The 20,177-nt window shown below is 37.6% G+C and overlaps 2 protein-coding genes across 25 annotated transcripts in view; one reads left to right on the top strand and one right to left on the bottom strand.

The window, feature by feature from the left end:
• LOC105380372 (transient receptor potential cation channel trpm) overlaps positions 1 to 20,177 on the top strand; it is a 180,956-nt gene that overhangs the window by 93,793 nt on the left and 66,986 nt on the right. The window contains exon 1 of one of the 24 annotated variants that reach the window (XM_048627616.1): positions 7,323 to 7,636. The exons of the other annotated variants lie outside the window; for them this stretch is intronic. Coding sequence (XP_048483573.1) covers positions 7,595 to 7,636 — 42 coding nt within the window. The 5' untranslated portion in view covers positions 7,323 to 7,594. Of the gene's footprint in view, positions 1 to 7,322; positions 7,637 to 20,177 lie in introns of those variants that run through there. 24 annotated transcript variants of the gene reach the window in all.
• On the bottom strand, positions 5,391 to 11,064 carry LOC105392007 (allergen Tha p 1). Its single transcript, XM_011563591.3, has 3 exons — positions 10,983 to 11,064; positions 10,355 to 10,536; positions 5,391 to 5,764 (listed from the first exon to the last, which is right to left on the bottom strand). The coding sequence occupies exons 2-3, from the start codon at positions 10,533 to 10,535 to the stop codon at positions 5,577 to 5,579; spliced, it is 369 nt and encodes a 122-aa protein (XP_011561893.2). The 5' UTR covers position 10,536; positions 10,983 to 11,064; the 3' UTR covers positions 5,391 to 5,576.

Genomic DNA, 20,177 nt, shown 5'->3' with positions numbered 1-20,177 from the left:
AATTAAATTAAATTAAATTAAATTAAATTAAATTAAATTAAATTAAATTAAATTAAATTAAATTAAATTAAATTAAATTAAATTAAATTAAATTAAATTAAATTAAATTAAATTAAATTAAATTAAATTAAATTAAATTAAATTAAATTAAATTAAATTAAATTAAATTAAATTAAATTAAATTAAATTAAATTAAATTAAATTAAATTAAATTAAATTAAATTAAATTAAATTAAATTAAATTAAATTAAATTAAATTAAATTAAATTACATTAAATTAAATTAAATTAAATTAAATTAAATTAAATTAAATTAAATTAAATTAAATTAAATTAAATTAAATTAAATTAAATTAAATTAAATTAAATTAAATTAAATTAAATTAAATTAAATTAAATTAAATTAAATTAAATTAAATTAAATTAAATTAAATTAAATTAAATTAAATTAAATTAAATTAAATTAAATTAAATTAAATTAAATTAAATTAAATTAAATTAAATTAAATTAAATTAAATTAAATTAAATTAAATTAAATTAAATTAAATTAAATTAAATTAAATTAAATTAAATTAAATTAAATTAAATTAAATTAAATTAAATTAAATTAAATTAAATTAAATTAAATTAAATTAAATTAAAATAAATGCTTTGCAGAGCTGCCGTTTTGGCGAGCTCATCGGCTCTTTCGTTCCCGGCAGTTCCAATGTGTGCCCTCAGCCAGAACATTTTTATTATATATTCGGATTTCGGAGCAGATCGAGTGATGATCTCGAATCTTGAGCGACTCGAGATCATCACTCGATCTGCTCCGAAATCCGAAACTGAGCCACCCCCTGGCAAGAAGCATAAAGGAAAACATTGCGAGGGTCGTGTGCGAGGGCAGGGAGATAAAAATGTTCTGGCTGAGGGCACACATTGGAACTGCCGGGAACGAAAGAGCCGATGAGCTCGCCAAAACGGCAGCTCTACAAAGCACCTCCCACGACTATGACAAAGTCCCCCTGTCCTATGTCAGGAAAAAGATCAGAGAGGAATCGGTCCGGAAATGGCAAGACCGATATGCGACATCCAGTACAGGAGCAGTCACGCGTAAATTCTTACCGGATGTCAACCAAGCTTACCGGATTACGCGAAGTGCCAAACTGACCCCTGCTCACGTACAAATGCTGACTGGACATGGGGGGATGGGAGAGTATTTGTACAGATTTAAACTCAAAGAAAGCCCAGAATGTGAATGCGACCCCAACATCATTGAATCGGTCTGGCATATAATTCTCGACTGCCCCCGTTTCCTTGCTGCAAGACAAGATCTGGAGACATTGATAGACAGGAATTTGGTGGAGTCAGAATTAAAAGATATTCTGGCAGACACCAAGCATAGACCTCATTTTCTATCTTATTCAGATCGTGTCTTCAGAGTAGCAGCCAGGAGAAACAGCACCATACCCCGCCCCGACCCGCAATCAATACCAGTATATCAAGCCTCAGTCACAACCATCACAGCACCACCACAAGCAACTCCTAAAGAAACAGCAACACATCAGCTGTTGGATTGTGGAGAAAAAGGAGAAGCTAGACTAAGACTCCGAAGCGTGGCTCTGTTCATGGACGGAAGCAGTGAAAGACTCGGCATCAGCTTCTGTATCTCAGGGGCGCGAAAGAGCGTGGCCATATCACCCGGCCTAGCCTCTCTCCTAAATGGGAGCACATCGAAGGCTACCATGAAGCGTAAAGCCTACGACGCATTGCCAGTAACCCTAGTGGGAAATCAGCCCTGCAGACTAGTGTGATGGCGTAACAAGACCATCGCACTATTCGAGTGGGCTGACGACACCCCGTTCGTTCAGGCATGCTCATGGCTCAGTAAGCTTGGAGAGATAGCGCTAGACAGTAACGTCCCCAGGATAATAAGCGTAGACGCAATGGTGATTGAGTATAGGAAAGGCGAAATTGTTGACCAGCTGGGTTGCCTAAAAGCCTCAAAACATCATGAAATAGTGGTGTACGAGGACAGAGGCGAAGATCTAAGCTTTCTCAAAGGTCATATACTTGCGAGGGGCATTGACAACTGCCACCAACAAGCCGAATACTTGGTCACCGGATCTGAACGCCTACAGGAGAGGATGACCGCTGGGGCTGTCGCCGCTTCAGAACAACGGAACATGGAAAGGAGGATGCACAATTTAACATCGCAAGGGCGTGTCCAAGGGTTCCTCCAGGCTTTTAAAGCAGCTGCCTCAAGCCTTATAGGAAAACCACAGAGGACACCCGAGAGGCGCCAAATCTCCAGAGAACCTAAAACTGGAAAAAGGCTTGCCCAGAGGAAAATTACTCGAGCGGATATGGGCCAGGTGGTCCCACCGAAGCTGAAAACAGCTACCACCTCAAACGACCATCTAGAGAATGCCGCCATCGAATTTATGGCAATTACAACCGCCACAAAGCAGGTAAATCTCTTGTCCTGCAAAACGATCATGCAGACCTACAGGCAAGAGAACGAAAGCCGGCTAAAAGTTTTACTCGAGGAGGCCGAAGCCTGCATATACGATAACAGTAGTTGCCAAGTCCTCAGAGGCAAAATGACTGGAGCGTATATGGCGGCTTATAGCGAGGAATGCGGATTCGTGCCCTGGGAACGCAACATCCCGAAACTCACTCTCCCACACAACAACCAAATGGTGGTCGTAGCTCAGTGTACCAGGATTATGCTAGAGGACAAAATCCTAGCAAAAGCGGAAACCATTAACGCTACCTGGAATAGCTGGACGATGCCCACCATCGCTTGGGTGAACGGGGTACCTGGATGTGGGAAGACAACCTGGGTGGTAAATAACTTCGATGTGAGCAAAGACACCATTATCACCACGACAACTGAGGCGGCCGTCGATATACGAAACAAAGAAAAAGTAATTGCCGCCCGCCTGTCCCGTGCCAGGGATATTGCTCTAATCGGAGACATCAACCAGCTACCGTACATAGACAGAGAGAACCTATTCGAACTAAGGTACAGTCGCCCAACACTGGTAGCAAACATCACCCAGGAGCTGTTGTGCTCATACAGAAACCCCATGGATGTTGCATACGCCCTAAGAGAAGTATACTCAGGCATATACGCAGCCACAACGCGTATCCAATCCCTGCAGCTGAAAAGGTTTACAGACGCAGCAATTCCAAAATCCCAAACCAACACTCTATTCCTGACGCATACACAGGAAGAAAAAGAGACCCTGACCAGCCAAGGGTTTGGAGAAGGAACGGGATCACGCGTCTTAACCATACACGAAGCACAGGGATTGACGTACGAATCAGTCATTATCATAAAAACAAAAGATAAAATAAAGTTGCACGATAGCATACCTCACGCAGTAGTGGCGCTGTCGAGGCACACCTCCGCCTGCACCTACTATGCGGATGACACCGAGGACGCTATCGGCAACCTCGCTAAAACGGCAATAACAGCACCGAAGAAACGGATCCTCGAGTACAACCTAAAGATGGCAATAAAAAATCGGGACAAAGAGGTCGTTGCCCAGCAATCAAGGCTTTTGGCAATGCAAAATGGAGCGGAATAGGAGAATTTTGATTTTAATTTTATATTGACGGCCAAACCGTATTGCATGTATTTTATAGTTTTGTTATGTATAGTATATAGCATGTATTGTATAGTTTTGATATGTAGGTATTGTATAGTATATCATGAATTAATATTATCTGTATAAGAACTAACCAATAAAATTAAGATAGTTTTAAGAACACTGTCACACATTAACACCAGGCAAAACAACAGCGATGACAAAAGGAGTGTGTGGCCACTGACAGGCGTCTGTTAAGTTCTCTGAAGACAGCTGACACTGGCCCTACCCTTCAAATGTTTGTTGCCATTATAATTGTAAGTGTGACTGTGTGAAACAAAGAAAAAAAAAAAAAAAAAAAAAAAACAAGAAATGCACAACTGGGGGTTTTTAGTCGGTTAAAGGCCGACACTACCTGGGTCCCCTTCCCAGGTGTCTGTGTAGATTTTCCTCCAGGAGTGCAAAAAAAAAAAAAAAAATATTAATAATATATAGGTATATATATATAAAAGATAAAATATATATATTATAAGCTTCCACATTGAGTAGTGAGTAGTTAAAAGATGAAGACAAAAAACAACCAAACTCTCACAATATATTGATCTCTCAAAAAGGCACGGACATAAAGTCTGTGGAGTGATAATAAAATCTTTAAAAAATAAAAAAAATAAAAAATAAACGGGTCATGGTAGTGATGACGATTTTGGTATTTACCTGTGAAATGTGCAATTTTCAGGATTATTTCTCTTATTAACACCACAATCACTCACAGAACATGTAACCATTGTTGAATACAATTAGATTTACTGAAAATAAACCACGATGTACGCAAAAAATCCAAAATACTAAGGGGTTGTTTTTCCGCGTGCCGAATTGTGACGCCCAGTCATTCAAAACCAGTCACAGTTTCATTGGATTCGCTATCCTTTTCTATCTTGCCAAATTTCCGTAAGGGATTTTCTTCTCCCTCGCTCGCTTTGTTCGTCTATACGCTAGTATATACTAAGTCTATGGGTAGATAGGAAACACAAACTCAGGGAGTACAAATTCACTGTATTTAGGGTTCTTCAGACACGTAATATGCAAGTAGGTAGTCTTTGCTTAATAACTAATAATCCGCGAAGGTGACGCAAGCGAGCGTGAAGTAGCCGGGAATACGGTTTGGCGCCGACTGCCTGCGCGGGCTCCGCTGGCCGGTGGCGCGAGCGGGGTGCGCGGGGGTGAAGACTGAGCGCGCGGGACGCGGTATGCGCAGAGAAGCTACGCGAGAAACGGCGAGGCGGCGTGGGACGCTAACATTTTAGGCGCGCGATTTAATTTCGCGGTAAAACTAAAGATAGTGATGTTACACTTGTATTTTATGTGCATTTTTTACCTCGAGGGTTGTGGTAAATAAAATAATGTTTATAAAATAAATAAAGATAATATGAGTTACAGCATTGTCTTTATTGAAAGCTAAATAATTTACAAAATACCTATAGTAAAATTAATTAACAGTTCAAAAAATAACACTTAAAACTATAGTTAGTGGCATTCACAATAAATAACAGAAGAAGAAGTCAGAAACAGGATTATTTTGAGAATACATAGTAATTAAGCAGTAAAAGTCGTTTAAAAGTTAGTTTAGTGTTATATGTATGGTATATTTTTGATTGTTAGTATAAAATTTCATTCATAAGTAGGTACAGTAAACTAATAACAAGAAAAATACAATTTAATTAAAAACGCAGAAGAAAATAAAAAATCAATCAGTTAAAAACAACGACTAACAAACACTGCTTCTCAAACATTGCACAATAAATAATACTTAACATCCTTCGAATAAAATAACTTTGACCAAAAACTGGATGAATTCATCTAATAGGAAAAACATAATAATATAGATTTCTAAGGCCAACCGGCGATAGAAATCACTTCCAAATTCCACCAACAGATGGCGCTTAAACCAAATGCATTCCCGCGCAGCATACACCTAATATATTTATCTAGTTATAACCGTATTTACTGGATACTATTGATCTCCTTCTCGTACTTAGTGGAATACATCCTCTCAGGGTCGTACTTCTCCACCAGCATGGTCCAGTACTCTGGTTCCTCCTTGATCATGTGTGAGATGACTCTGCGAGCGCCCTCTCGCTGGTTAGGGGTGCACTTCTTGCAGCCTGTCTGGAGAGCGTCGCTGATGTGTGCTGGAAGTAGATATGTAGTATGTTGTTAGGTATAGAGGAAGAAGATAGTTTAGATACATGTATACGCAAGGTTATAGAAAAATTGGGAAAGTAACAGTGGGTGAATAAGATGATTATATTTACGGATGTTGTTAGGTATAGAGATGGTGGTTGAGTTGTGAAGAAACTACGCAAGAGTTATATAACTTGTTGTAGTAAAGTCGAGTAAGCTAAAAGTAGTTGTGGAAGGGGTTGATTGTAATACTGCGGTACTACAAAGCAGATGTTATGACTATTGAGACTACATACAGCTTACAATTTTGGGATGCTCTAGGAAAGATAAAGCAAACCAATAGCAGTAAATTATATCTATTTTATTAGCAATTATATAAACCTCGATAGTTTATGTACTACAAAGCGAAAGGGAGCAAAATACACAAGCACAATAAATAAAGGAACATAACAAAGGAAGTTTAATAATTGTGTCAGATAAAGGAGCCTTTACATCCCATAAGTAATTGTATGTAATTAGATCATTGGAATTAGATATCCGTTGTATCTGATGCGGGTTTATTTTGTTTAATATTGTTTGTGTTGGCAGCTCAGATAGAAAAGCCGAGGGCAAAATGGAAAATTATAGAGATATAATAATAATAAGTGTTATCCGATGTAGTTTCTATCGATAAACATGTTAAAATATGGTTTCATCAATTTAAACAGTTTCACACGATATTTAAAGTACGCACGACAAAAAAACTTCTTTAATTTCACCATCACGCCGTAATGTAGTAAGTAATAATTATCGCAATTAACTAGAATAAGGTCAATGTCGATGCTGCTGTCACTAGAATATTGTTTCAAATGTATAATTAATGACTATGATTAAACCACGCTGCCGCTGAAACAATATTCCCATGGCAGTGCGATTAACTTTACGACTACGAGTGACGGAACCTGAGAATAATAACGTCCTCGCGATCACTCAGAACAATTAATTAAGTCTTTATTAACAGCACAACAACGATAACTGGAGATAAATTGTCCCCTGCGGCTAAATGGGCAGTGGCAATAATAAACGGACAGTGACAACTAATATGAATTAAACTGTAGCTTATTGTCTGAGCTCACATGCCGAGATGTCGGCCGGGGGACGGTCGCCAAACAATCGTACGCGAACGTAAATATTATATTTCGCAGTGCCGTGTCTATAAGTTATTTAGTGACAGTACCACTTCCTGTGACTATTCACTCTATTGTGTAGTGTACTAGTGTGCGTGTGAAAGGTGTATTTATAGTGGGATTATCGACAATACCCGCGCTGTCAAAAGTCCATGCAATGTTATCGATAATTTAAACCACGAGATAAAATGTTGAATTGAGTAATTTTACAGTAATTAGGGTACTGCGAGTATAATGGAATTCTGATAATCTTCCTTTTTTATTATTCAATTCTATTTTTCACAAATATACTGATCGTGGTAACATTTTATTCTCATCTAACTCATTGAAAAGGAACACACAAGAGATGGCTTTTACCAAACGCTAAACGCCAGATTTAAACTTCAATAAAGTAGCGAGTAGCCACTTTAGTTGTTTGACAGTTAGGTGACAAGTTATCCATTTATCTACTGTGAAACAACTTAACTCGTAGTGCTCGTAACTGTACTTATTGAAGTGTAAATCAAGCTTCGATGAGAGTTGAATCAGCCGACATATTACGTACCTATATCTATCAGACCTGTACAGAATCTGTACATCATACACTAGTACTACATTACTTTACAAACTCCTGTTTACTCGAGCGGTAAAAAGTGTGGCTTATACGACTGTATGTGACGGGCCTGCACAGACATGCTAAGCCTGGATCTGCGAGGATTGCAGCGCAAATTGACGGTAAGAGTTTGAGGAATCGCAACCTTTCGCGTTTAGACACAAAACACATTTCACATCGCAGCCTACGCGAGTTCGCCGATTGTGGAATTGTTGGAAAGATTTTGCTTTCATTCGTAGTAAAGTGTAAATTTGTATCGCGTTTTCTTATTCGTTTTGTTGTTTCTACCTACCGCAACTGTCTTTATTAACTATATTATGTATGTATCTATGTATGATAAGATAAATATTGACTTATTATGAATTTATCAAATATCATTTCAACTCAACTAAGTTCAGCAAGACCTTAACATAAATCAATGTATGTAGGTAGGTATACCGATTTAAAAAATAAATCCTGTTTTAATCAATTCAATTGCTGACAAGTCAACGTATAGTTAGAAGCAGAGTAACCAAACCAATTACTCCAGAGTACAGAGCCAATTGTTCTGGAACTGCGGATCAGCAAACAATTGGTTTGTGTTGTATTCATATATGAAAAGGCTAGCCAATGAGAGTACAGTATTCCCATTCAGTAAGGGTAATACTTTTCGCTCTTGTGTGCTGCTTATTGCATGCATTGTAAGGGTGAAATTCGAAGTTCAAGTGTTACATTCAGAGTTGCGTCCGCATGTAGGTACTCGACTGCAACTGGTGTTGCTTTTGAGTACGGTTAGCAATTTCAGTTTCGATATTTGTAGAACTTTAAAAAGTACAAAAATGAACTTTTTTAACCATATTTACTAGTGGACCATTTGAATGGACATATTCTATATTATTTATACATGGACGCTGTATAAATACACACACACGAACCGTTAATAGTTTAGATATAAGTACCTATATAGTACCTAATCAATGTGTATTTACTTACGATAATTAGTATAATTACCTAATAATTCACGCGTAAAATTACTGTTATGATTACTCAACAAAAACAAGAAAATACATTCGAAAATGTAATAAGAAGTATAACATGATCAAATGATGTTATATTTTAATAAACCATTTTTAAATATACATTAAAGGAAGTGTAAGGGCGTCTTGCACAACAAAGTTAAATAAATTTAAATCTATGACCTCTTGCTCTGACATTATACTGTCAGAGCAAGAGACAAACTATTTAATTTTGATTAACTTTGTTGTGCAAGACGCCCTAAGAGCTACTCCGTAAAATTCTTTCATCATAATAATGTATATTGAAGCATCCGCCTTGAGGCTCAGAATATTTATTCGTGAAAAATTTACATATCTTAGTCGGCGCAACGTTGGCTGGCTTATTAAAAATAAATAAATCCACATAATTTTCTTTGCACACTCTACCTCACTGGTCGGTTTGAGTGCCAAAGGTTAATCAGAGTAAATATTTTGTTTTACCATGTTCCTTTTTGCTAACACTCCATATAATTTATAAAGCAGGTTTACATTTTTAAAGGGTAGGGCTTGATGAGGTTAGTCAAATGATCGTTATAAATAACTAGGTAGGTACCTAATTGCTTTGAAGCATGCTACAGGCTACGAACATGTCAGAACTGAAGCTGATAATATAAATAATCAATAAAAAATGCAGGTTTAAGTACCTTCGTTGGTGGTTACTGGTTGTACTTACCGCCAAAAACCTAGTTCAACCTGTGTATTAAACACAGTATTTGAGAGGCGTATAAAGTAGGTATTCGCCTGTAACTTTTGACTTTTTGACTATGGAGAGTTTTTTTAATAATAATTTCTAGAATCCAGTTGTCCAGAATGACGAGCTGAGGATAATTTAAAAAAGGCTTTTTTAAAATGCACTTTTGCGACACACTGTATTTCAGTAGTACAAGTCTAATATTTTATCGTATATTGTACCGCAGCTGGCAGTTTGTACGTGAATGTGATGAATTGGCTTGTAACAGAATTGGACCCGCAATATACTGTCGTGAAACATTTTTGCAGGGCCTTACCATTGAAATGAAACTTAGACACTTCCTAAACGCTGTCAAACGACTACAATATTTAGCAAAATCCGTATTAAACGTTAAATGCGTTTTGTTAGTTATATAGTTCATGCAAGCGCCACGCGGTTGCATACACTCGTCCAACCTATATCACCCCTTTTCTCTCTCGACGTAAAACAAACATAAATAAGGAGGCAGTGGGATGACTTATACAAATTACGCCATCATGCTAATTTAACGTTTGCTAGAGAGATTTCTGAGTAAGACAAGGCATATAATTAATGCAGTTTTGAGCTTGCTTACTTTATATGGATTAATTTGTTATGCTAAGGTTACCTTACTCAGTAAAGGGTTGAAAGTTATCAGTGAACTGGCACACTCTATGCTGCACAAACTGGCCACCATTTTTATGACTTTGGCGGTCTTTGCGTCCTATTTCTTAGTGTTTTTTTTGTCAAAAAACATAGTTCTGTGTGTTCATGAAGTTCATGAAGGTTTTTCACCGTGGTGAAAGGATTAGCAATCAGATTAGCGTCACTTGCCGCCTGCGCTAGGTGCGACGGACTCATATAACTCCAAAGCTTTCCCGGCAAGCTTCACTTCACCTTAGTTTTCCCTGAAAAATTCCAGGATGAAAACTAGTCTATGTGTCAACTTTCTACTTACCAAATAGAAAATCAAATTTTGTATTTTATAAACATTTTGCGTTTATTATTAGTAAAACAGTTTAAACGGCTTTCCGCTCTCGTTCATGTGATCTACAACAGGCCTTTTCATAAAAAATAAATAGGTAAGTGGGACTCACTCTTAAGCTCCTTCCCCTCAGCCGTGCACCGTCCCTGGTCCAGCACGCACTTGATGTAGGACACCAGCAGGCGGCGGTTGGCCAGCACCTCGTCCAGGTCCATGTTGTCGTACTTGTTGGTGTACCGCTTCTGGGCCACGCAGGCCGCGGCCAGGGCGAGCGTGATGATGAGGAGCTTCATGCTGGAAGGTCGAGTTAGGTTGGTGGTGGTGGGTTCGTGGAGTCAGATAGATAGAGTATAGGGTAAGCCTGACCAGTCACGAGAAGGTTGCCCGGTAGTGTACTGTCGAAGGAATACAGGCAGGCCCGATTTCAAAAAACACTAAAGAGCAATGAAAAAGTTAAACTTTTGAAATTCCGACGTAAATATACCTAGTATTAAGTTGGTAATATTCTGATGCGCAGTTTAATGAATTATAGGTACTTTAATATCGCAGACGGCGTCGTTAAGCTAGTCTTTTCCGTTTAGGAGAAATTTAGTGCTATTTTCACTGGAACTTTTTCATTGCTCGTGAGTGTATACGTCCAAAAATGTTATCACGCTTCTATGTCAAAGACATATTGCGGGAAAATCCAAGCACCTCAAGGGAATCAGTAGAGTCTTAAAAAGAACGATTATAAAACTCACTTTGAATTTCAAAACAGTTGAACTATCACAGACAAAACCACTCGAGTCGGTCTCTTGGGAGGACTGTGATTAAAGACGATCTGCCAAAGGTTTTTATACAATCAGTGATCATTATCGGCAATAGTTCTGTTGCATAATCTTAGTGCTATTGTTAGCTAAGGACAGGGCGGGGAAAACCTAGACCTTACTTAGGTTCGTTTTAATTGGTTTTACTAAATGACGCATTAACAAAATTCAAGTACAGCTTGTACCTAGTAAGACTTCGTGTTATCAATCAATCATATATTTGACATAAATACATTTATTTTGTAACTCCGAGCAATGTAACGCGAGCGTTGAGTTAACGCTGCACACCGCTATTGTGGCATCTCTCTAATAAGGTATTTGTTTTATAAGCAAACATTAGCTATTAAGTGAACACTAAACAAGAGCTGTATTGTACATATATAAGTTCCTACTTTTTATGACAATTATTCTTAGATTTGATAACATGTTATGCATGTGCTCTATGTATAAATATTATAATTTTAGGTATCATTCAATTTGCCTTCGCTTATTATGAAAACATACCTAACCCGTCATAGACGTATTTGATTGAATACAGGGTCTGTCTTTCTTCCATAACTCCTCCTGGGACAATAAAAATTAATTCCATGCAGTCTGACTAAAATAACCAGAACTAAATTAAGCGTCCAGCGGTCCACCACGGGATATACCGAAGATTTCAGCACAATTTCCACGGCTGGACATAATTTATTCCACAATGTCACCGGATAAACCACGGAAACCCATATCTAGATCACCCATTGTATTCAGTAATGAGATAATTGCGACCTAACCTTAATGATTATAAGACCTTCTATGTAATGGTTGTCTATGACTAACTGAGGTGCGGTGTTATTCTATAACTTTTATGATGGATCACCGTAAAATAATATTTTATTCATTGATAGAAAACCCTATACCTAAGCTAATTAGCAAGTTTTCACAAATATTTTTGTAAGCGCAAGTAAAAAGTGAAGTAAACCCGACCGAATAATAGATACTACAACTGAAGAGCTGAAACACTCCACATTTTATGGCGTGTATGGGGTAGAAATAACCCAACCGTATTAAAGTGAGAGTAAAACATTGATTATATTTTTTTAATTATAGTTCAGGGTATGAAAATACTGCCATCGTCTCCTTTGCAAAAAAAGGGATTTAAAAAACCCAAGTGAAAATAAACGTCCCTACAATATTGACCAATTAAGAGTTTAACTTTTAAAACAGTTGGAGCGCTTCTCTGCCATTCGCATTTAATTAGCGTCCACTGGAAAAAAACTTTATAGATCTTCACCAGCGTCTCGATAACCAACACTAGAGCTGGAGTAGGGTTTACAGGTTTTGTCCACAGAACATCTATCCACATTAAAATGTATTTTAATATCGCTAAGTTGCAGAAAGGAACTTTAAGCAAATTTCAACGTTAAATTGTATTGCTGCATTGCTTTGGAAAGAGACAGACATAGATTTAATTCCGACATTAGCTTAAAGTTCCTTTCTACAAATGTTGATCACATTACACAGCTTCGGCCGAGAAATACATTTTCCATGGAAATTAATCACGTCAAGTTCGTGAATTTTATATCACCCCTTTTTTTACGTCGAGGCTTACACAAAGAGCCGTTGTGAAGTTGCGGAATCGCGCAGCTCTGAGAACAGTCCCATCTCGTGCGTCTAACTCGCTGGGAAATGAAAGTAATAAATTCAAGTTGATTCTTCGCTCTTTGCTCCAAGCCACTTTGAAGGTGGCACAGACCTAACTACAAACTAGGACAGAAAGGTGGCCTTATTGCTGCTAGTAGTTTTTTGCTTTATTACGAACACAGAAATTACTGTAGAACGATGAATAAAATAAAAAGATTTGTGTGAAGTTTAAACATTTTTTAAAATTTATGTATTCGAACAGAGAATTTGAACAAAAAAAAAACGAGTTCTACGAGGTTACTAGGAAAATTTCCTAGTAGATGCAGTAGATGAAATTAATGATACGCGTGATACGCACTGATAAAATACCTAGTTCACTGGTAATGTCACTTTTTTTTTGATGTTGTGTGATGTGTGATTATGAGCCATGCTCGAAATAAATGAATTTGATTGATTGAAACTGAATGAAAACTTTGAGGCTTTCACAACACGTACGGAAATGATCGGAAAAGGATATTATTTTGATGATGATGATGATGCGAATATAATAGTTATTAGGTATGTATGATGACCACAAATTTAATATTTTATGTAAACTACTTTTCTATCTTAATTCTTGCAGATAATACACTACCTTCTACTGTAATTAGCTTACTAATTTCTCGCCAGAGAAACTTCGCCAATCCCAGACACTTTATTGTTTTAAATGCCACCTCATATTAGCAACATAGGCAATTAAAAATTAAAACTTTTATATTCTTTGTTCTTTATTAATTTACTTTTAATTTTTTATCGTTGCGAAGGTCATGTGGCGCAGTGGTTAGTAGCTCTGGTTATTAAGCCGAGGGTTCCAGGTTCCAACCTGGAAAGACTTAGTTTGATTCAGTGACTAAATTGGACCAAATCACAACAGGTAAAAAGTGGTTGGTTTAAAAAGCAGAGAAGAACCGCCTGCCTCGAAATTAAAAATCTCTCTCGAATAGAAATAAAAGCTGTTTGCTTTTATATCTCGTTTCAGATATATTATGATGATTCCTGTGACGTTATGGAGACCGTTTGTGTTGCAGACGATTTGTCTATCGGCGTATTGCATGAGTCGTATCAAATGAAATGTAATTAATTGACACAGATCTGATTTTGCAATCGTATTTGTGCGTAATTCTGAAAATTGTGAACTGTCACAGGAATCATCTCTGCTGAAACGAATTATAGTGAATAGGGGGTGCGAACTTATGTGCTACAGCCACTAGAGGGCGTTATTTATTAGTTCCGATGCGAATAACGAATTAATTCAGTGGACACCGGTGCCCAAACATGCTACTGTAAGTTGACCTCTAAGTGCAGACCTGCGACCCGTATGCTACTACAATAAGGCTGGCTTTGGCTTGAACACGTATCTAGTGATGTTTGTTGTGAAGACATCTATGTATTTATGCATTCAGGAGTTATGAGGTTGCGGGGGTTCACATAAGTAGCACCTGTGTTTTATTAGGTTGTGTAACGAACTGCAACGTGTGACAGATATTTTCTCATTTATAAAAATCACATTTCGGGACTATTATAACGTTTAAATATACCCAACATGTTAAATGTTCAGAACGTTTTTAAAGACAGTAATAATAAGTCAGCTCAACAGCTAGTGCGGTGGTAGCTCAGTCGGGTAAGCGCTCGCTTCTCACGCAAGAGATGCGGGTTCGAATCCCGGCGCAGCTGACAAGTACAAATGAGTTCTTTTAACTTTAGTACAATGTATACCATCGCTCTTACGGTGAAGGAAAACATCGTGAAAAAACCTGCATATCTAGATTTAGCACATCTAGATATGTGAACCCACCAACCCGCAGTGGACCAGCGCGGTGGCAAATGGTCCAAGCTTAGGAAGGCAGTTTAGACCTTGGGGATATGCACAAAGGTTCCACTCGAGAGAGCCAGGTGCAGGTACTAACACCCCCACAGAGAATAGAATAGAATAGAAAAGTCAGCTCAACCCCTTACACAACCTTTATTCACGATTTATTATTCTTATCATACAAGGTGGCACAGGTCCATCTACCAGACTTATTGAACACCAAAAGTTTATTAATAAAATCCCATTTTGTATACAAGACACAAGTAAACCAATTAGTACCAATTAACCAGAATCCGAGCAATTACTCGCCATTGTCCACACTTGCTCGGGTAATGTCATTTGTCGAGATAAGGGTAAAGGCCCCCATTCACGGGCGCGCCAAGCCGCGGATTAATTTGTCGCTGGCGACAAGTCCGCATATTGGCGCGCCCGTGAATGGGTTGGTGGGTGCGGCTCGCGGCTCGGCGCGGCGCTCACCGTCTCGAGACGCGAGCGCCACGAGAATAATACTAATATGTTCCTTGTGCAAGTGTTGTAAAGTTCACAATCGACTGGACTGCAACTCGGGGCTCGCGTGTAGTGTGTGGTCGATGACGGATTTGTCCACGGAATGGTACGGCTCGGGGCTCGCCTCGCGGTGCGTGAAGTGAATGGGGTGCTTAAGGGTGTTTAACGCCAAGATTGACAGAAGAAAAAGAGGCGATCCCTTTACGTTCCGCTTATATGTGCTGAGACTCTTAGTTTTGTTGCGACATGTCGTTACGTTCGTGACGTTACGTCGTACGCCCCCAAAAAAGCACCTTTCAGCTGATACTTTACTCAATTCAGTCTTGATTCCATATTCTAGGCACCTACAGTGTAAGCTAACAAACTTATCACGCTAACTAAATCTCTTACTTTTGCAACAAAAACTAGAACACAGTGCAGAATGCCAATTATGGAAGTTATAACAAGACGCTCGCAGACTGAGGAACAATCCAGCAAATAGCTCTTCATATGGGACTTTATTGTTGAGAATAACTTGTTACTATGGCGCAGAGATTTTCTCTAGTGATTTTTATACTTGTAAATACGGATAAGTAAAGTGTTAAAATGGTTGTATGTTGGTCTTATCTTGTCGGGGGCAAGTACTATGAGTTTTCAGTGACCAGGTTTGTTTTTTTTCGTTATCACGCCACGCGACGTTTTGCTATGGATATTAGATTTCTTTTACGAATTTCCAAATTTTGTAGAACAAAAGTTGGTCACAAAATCCCCTTAGCTACCCCATTTCGGCAGCGTACCGGGCCTACCGCCTTTTCAACACCCTGTATAGTATCGAGAGATGAGATTTTAAATTCTTTTTTACTTTTCTCTTTGCTTCATTTGGTATTCAGCGGATCTCCCGTTGGTAATGGTAACACAAAGGAATGCAAAAAGATTTTCTTCTTTTAATTATATTCTAATATTATGATTCTGAATAACAAAATTAATATCCATGTTACAGGAGTTTAAATAACTAGCTAGCCATGTCACACGGGATGCGATGTTATTAATTAAAAAAAAGCCAAAAATGTCAAAATAACGTTTTTCTCTTCTTTGCAGGTAAGTTGCTGACTTGCTGGAAAAACTTCAAATATGCGCCATGGTCAAGCTAAGACCCACTGGATTGAATTGATGGCTAAGTATGTAAGATTAAAAAAACTATAGAACGATGATAGAAAGAAATTAAAACTACTGTCAGAGCTGATCCGTAGAAATTCTGGAGGCACCCATTATTTTTTTAAATTTTATTTAAGGTAGAATTAATACTTTATCAGCCTAAAGGGTATTTTGTAACCAGTTTTTTATAATTTAAGATTTTATTTTAATTTAAAACCACATCAAGTAAAATAGAATATAATAGATTTCCCTGGAAGCTCCAAATATAAATATCTTTAGAATTGTGAAAGCTTTTAATACATTTCCAATCTGCAGGTTTATAGCGAAGTAATAAAGGCAATCGCTCAGACAGGGTCCTTCAATTGGCTGAGTGCTCTGATTTTCAATGTACCTGTTAAATAACTCTGATTATTATGGATGGTAAAAACAACTACGGTTACTTTAACCGTTTTACAAGACAATTTCAACGACGTTCTCTTAACCTCATGAATTTTTGCTTTTGAATTTACTGTACCATATGTTAAAAAACTAATCTTTTCTGTTAAATTCTCGGCCATACGTTTTACATAGGGTTACTTTTCTAGGGTAACAGATAACCGTAAAAAAGTACCTAATATATGTAGTTACAGCGAAAACTAGTGGGACCAAGCCAAGCTGAGGTCTTTCCACCTCTTACTATCCTTCGGTGATTACAGCGGTGAGCCTATGCTATTTTGGTTCATAAAAATCTCTTAATTTGGGTCCAACAGAGTCGGTCCGGTGGGTCGAGAGGTAGTTTTAAGTGACCCACGTAACAATGGTGACCTACTTCTGAACATGGCCGGGTGTGAATCATTACTCATATTCATACAGGTACTTTCATACTTACGGGTCGATATGTTAAATGTTTACTTCAACCAGTATTATAATAATTGGTGTATAAATACAGGATAATTGGAGTGATGCTTTTTAAATACCGATAGAAAAGAGGGGTATTATACGTTTAACGCTTGGTTTAACGTGTCTGTGTATCTGTGTGTGTATACAGGGAAAAAAAAACATTATCCATAGTAAAGAATTTTGAAATTCTGATTTCAGTTTCGGGCTTAGACATAACATGCTGCACATGCTGGTTTCGACTTAGTATACCTTTTTTGCAACACTCTGTATATTTCTATGGCATCGTTAAAAACGGTTGCACCGATTTTCAAGTTATTGTATTTGAGTCTCAGGTAATGTTACTCTGAGTGTTTTTAGTCACATTTTATCAAAATCTGATTACCCGTTCTAAAGTTAGTGTTGAACGTCGGAGGTTTTTCACATTAGTTAGGCTATTTTGTTATGGACGCTGCTGGAAGGCAAAAAATATTAAGTTTCACAGATTTTTTTTTATATTTATATAAAAATTATATGCTGTGCTGTACATGTTCCAGGAAAATAAACCTAATTTCTTATTTCCTGGCAACGAAGGTAGATATTTACAAGACAGTACGTACCGTCATTAATCTCGAACTAAGCCAGCGAAACCGTAATAAAATTCTCGAGCACACAAATTCACGCACCCTATTAAAACTAACAAACTTACAAGTACTATCTTCTTAGAGAGCCCTTAGGTACACCGTTCATTATTCAGACGCTATACATTTCCGAGGGACGTGAGGTTTGTAGCACTGTGTGGGGGTTTGTGCGTGGAAATCTCAGATGTCTCATGTTTCAGGGACTTCAGGGTCAAAGGAGAGCAAAAGGTCGTTTAGGAGGAGCGGTGGTAGCTCAGTCGGGCAAGCACCCGCTTCTCACGCCAGAGAGGGTTTGAATCTCGGCGCTGACATGTAGCAATGAGTTCTTTTAACTCAAGTACAATGTATACCATCGCTCTTACGGTGAAGGAAAACATCGTGAGGAAACCTGCATATCTAGATTTAGCACATCTAGATATTTGAACCCATCAACCCGCAGTGGACCAGCGTGGTGGGAAATGGTCCAAGCTTAGGAAGGCAGTTTAGAACTTGGGGATATGCACAAAGGTTCCACTCGAGAGGGCCAGGTGCAGGTACTTACACCCCCACAGAGAATAGAATAGAATAGAATAGAAGGTGGTTTAGGGTTTGTGGTCACTCACTAAATCGACCATTACTAAAAATCTCTGAATATTGTTTTGATTGCATAGTAATGCATAGGTACCTATTACAAACATTTTATTAGGAATTCAAAAGTGTGTCAGTTCAGCGCTAAACAAAATGCACACTCATAAAATAGGTACAAACAATAATCTTCCTTGTCTCCTAGAGCTGACAGTGCAATTTCCATATAGTTTGCAACCAGACGTGGAATACGAAAAAGATGAGAAAATAAATATGCGAAGACATGGTTCAACTGGGCCTTGATCATTGAACCCTTATTTATGGCCTTACCATAAAAACTTAGACACACACACATACTTGTACATGCTAAACGCTGTTGGCTTCCAAATGCCTTACTAAATACCTACTAACTAAACAAGTTTTTTTGATAGTACACTGTAAATGTAATCATTTAAAATGTGAAAACATTTATACCATGTTATTAATAAAAAAATAGTAAACATCATTATCATCTCGCACAAACAAGGGTCTTTGAAAAAGTAAGCCGAAAGGGGGTAACTCAGAGGGACTCATTCTGAACAACTTTTGCTCTACGACTTTCAACATTATTGTTTTGCTTCTACATAGCAACTTTGTTGGTCATGTGACTTTAACTACACAATACAATGCAGGTTTTTTTCTAGAAGTTCCAAAGCTTTTTGCTTATTATACTTTAGGAGTCAAGTGGGCCTGAAGAAACTTGAGGATTTCTTAGAAAACTAAAATATAATTTTCCTTTGGTCCATTGGGGTCAAACCCATCTTGTCATATTGCTGTAGAGAATGCCAGAGAGCATCGCACCTGGTAGGCACCTTGAAAGAACAGACAATTCTTGGTAAGAACAAATTTTTTATACTTTTAAAAGCCAAGTGCATACTCAAATATTGCTAAAAGGTTTAACATTTTACATGTTGGTGGATTCATCCGAGGTTGTAGGGTTACTGTAAGTTTGTTGCTATACACTATGAGCTGGAATTAAATTTACCCTAAAGAAAAAATATGTACATCCTAAGTACTTTTTATGAATGAATCAGGTGTAGTAGGATATAAAATTATTAAAAACTAGCTGTTCCCACGCGCTTCGCTTCGCCTTAAAAAGTTTTCCCGTGGGAATTCCGGGATAAAAAGTAGCCTATGTTCTTTCCCAGGGTCTAGACCGTATGTATACCAAATTTCATTCAAATCCGTTCAGTAGTTTTGGCGTGAAAGAGTAACAGACAGACAGACAGACAGACAGACAGACACAGTTACTTTCGCATTTATAATATTAGTTAGGATTAGTTAGGATTTAAAACATTTGATCTGCCTGACAAACTTTCGAAGACAAAAAAACTTTCGCCCACGCCATAGCATACGAGTAACGTAGGTAACTTACGATCAAAGTGAGGTAAACATGAAATATCTTGCTAAGTTTCTTTCTTGACTTTTAGTTGGAAGTTAGAAAGTCAATTAAACTTGGGTAATAAACGTGTGTCTCCGTAACCTGTGTCAGATCCCGTGATAGCTGTCACTATCACATTGCAGCATCTATCGCATCGGGGTATTACTAAAAGAAAATCTGCAAAATTCAAAATATTACTAAAACATTAACTTAAGTATTAGATAACTTTGTCATCATTGTTGTATTTTTTATTTCAGATAATTTTGTTTAGATTTTGTTTTCCAAATACGTTAAAAGTGTATTTTTAAGCTGAGGTACTTAACTTATTGGCCCGATGATGCAAAAATATGGCATGATCCACGGTTTATAAGTGCGTTTCCTCAAGTTCAAGTAAAATTAATGCATGAGGGATTAATACAGCGTGTGAGATTATTCTGAGAACTTGTGTGAATTCATTATAAACTTCGTCAGCCACTTCGGCAGTCCTCAGGAATTATGAAATTGCTATGAATTAAGAGTTTTAAGACACATAATTA

Source organism: Plutella xylostella, chromosome 19, assembly GCF_932276165.1.
Source record: "Plutella xylostella chromosome 19, ilPluXylo3.1, whole genome shotgun sequence".
Classification (NCBI taxonomy): Eukaryota; Metazoa; Arthropoda; class Insecta; order Lepidoptera; family Plutellidae; genus Plutella; species Plutella xylostella.
This window is presented reverse-complemented; position numbering and strand designations above follow the sequence as displayed.

Coding starts and splice junctions, on each gene's coding strand:
- LOC105392007 (XM_011563591.3), bottom strand. CDS start 10,535: ATGAAGCTCCTCATCATCACGCTCGCCCTGGCCGCGGCCTGCGTGGCC. Junction 5,765..10,354: donor TGAGGGGAAGGAGCTTAAGA/GTGAGTCCCACT, acceptor ATCTACTTCCAG/CACACATCAGCGACGCTCTC.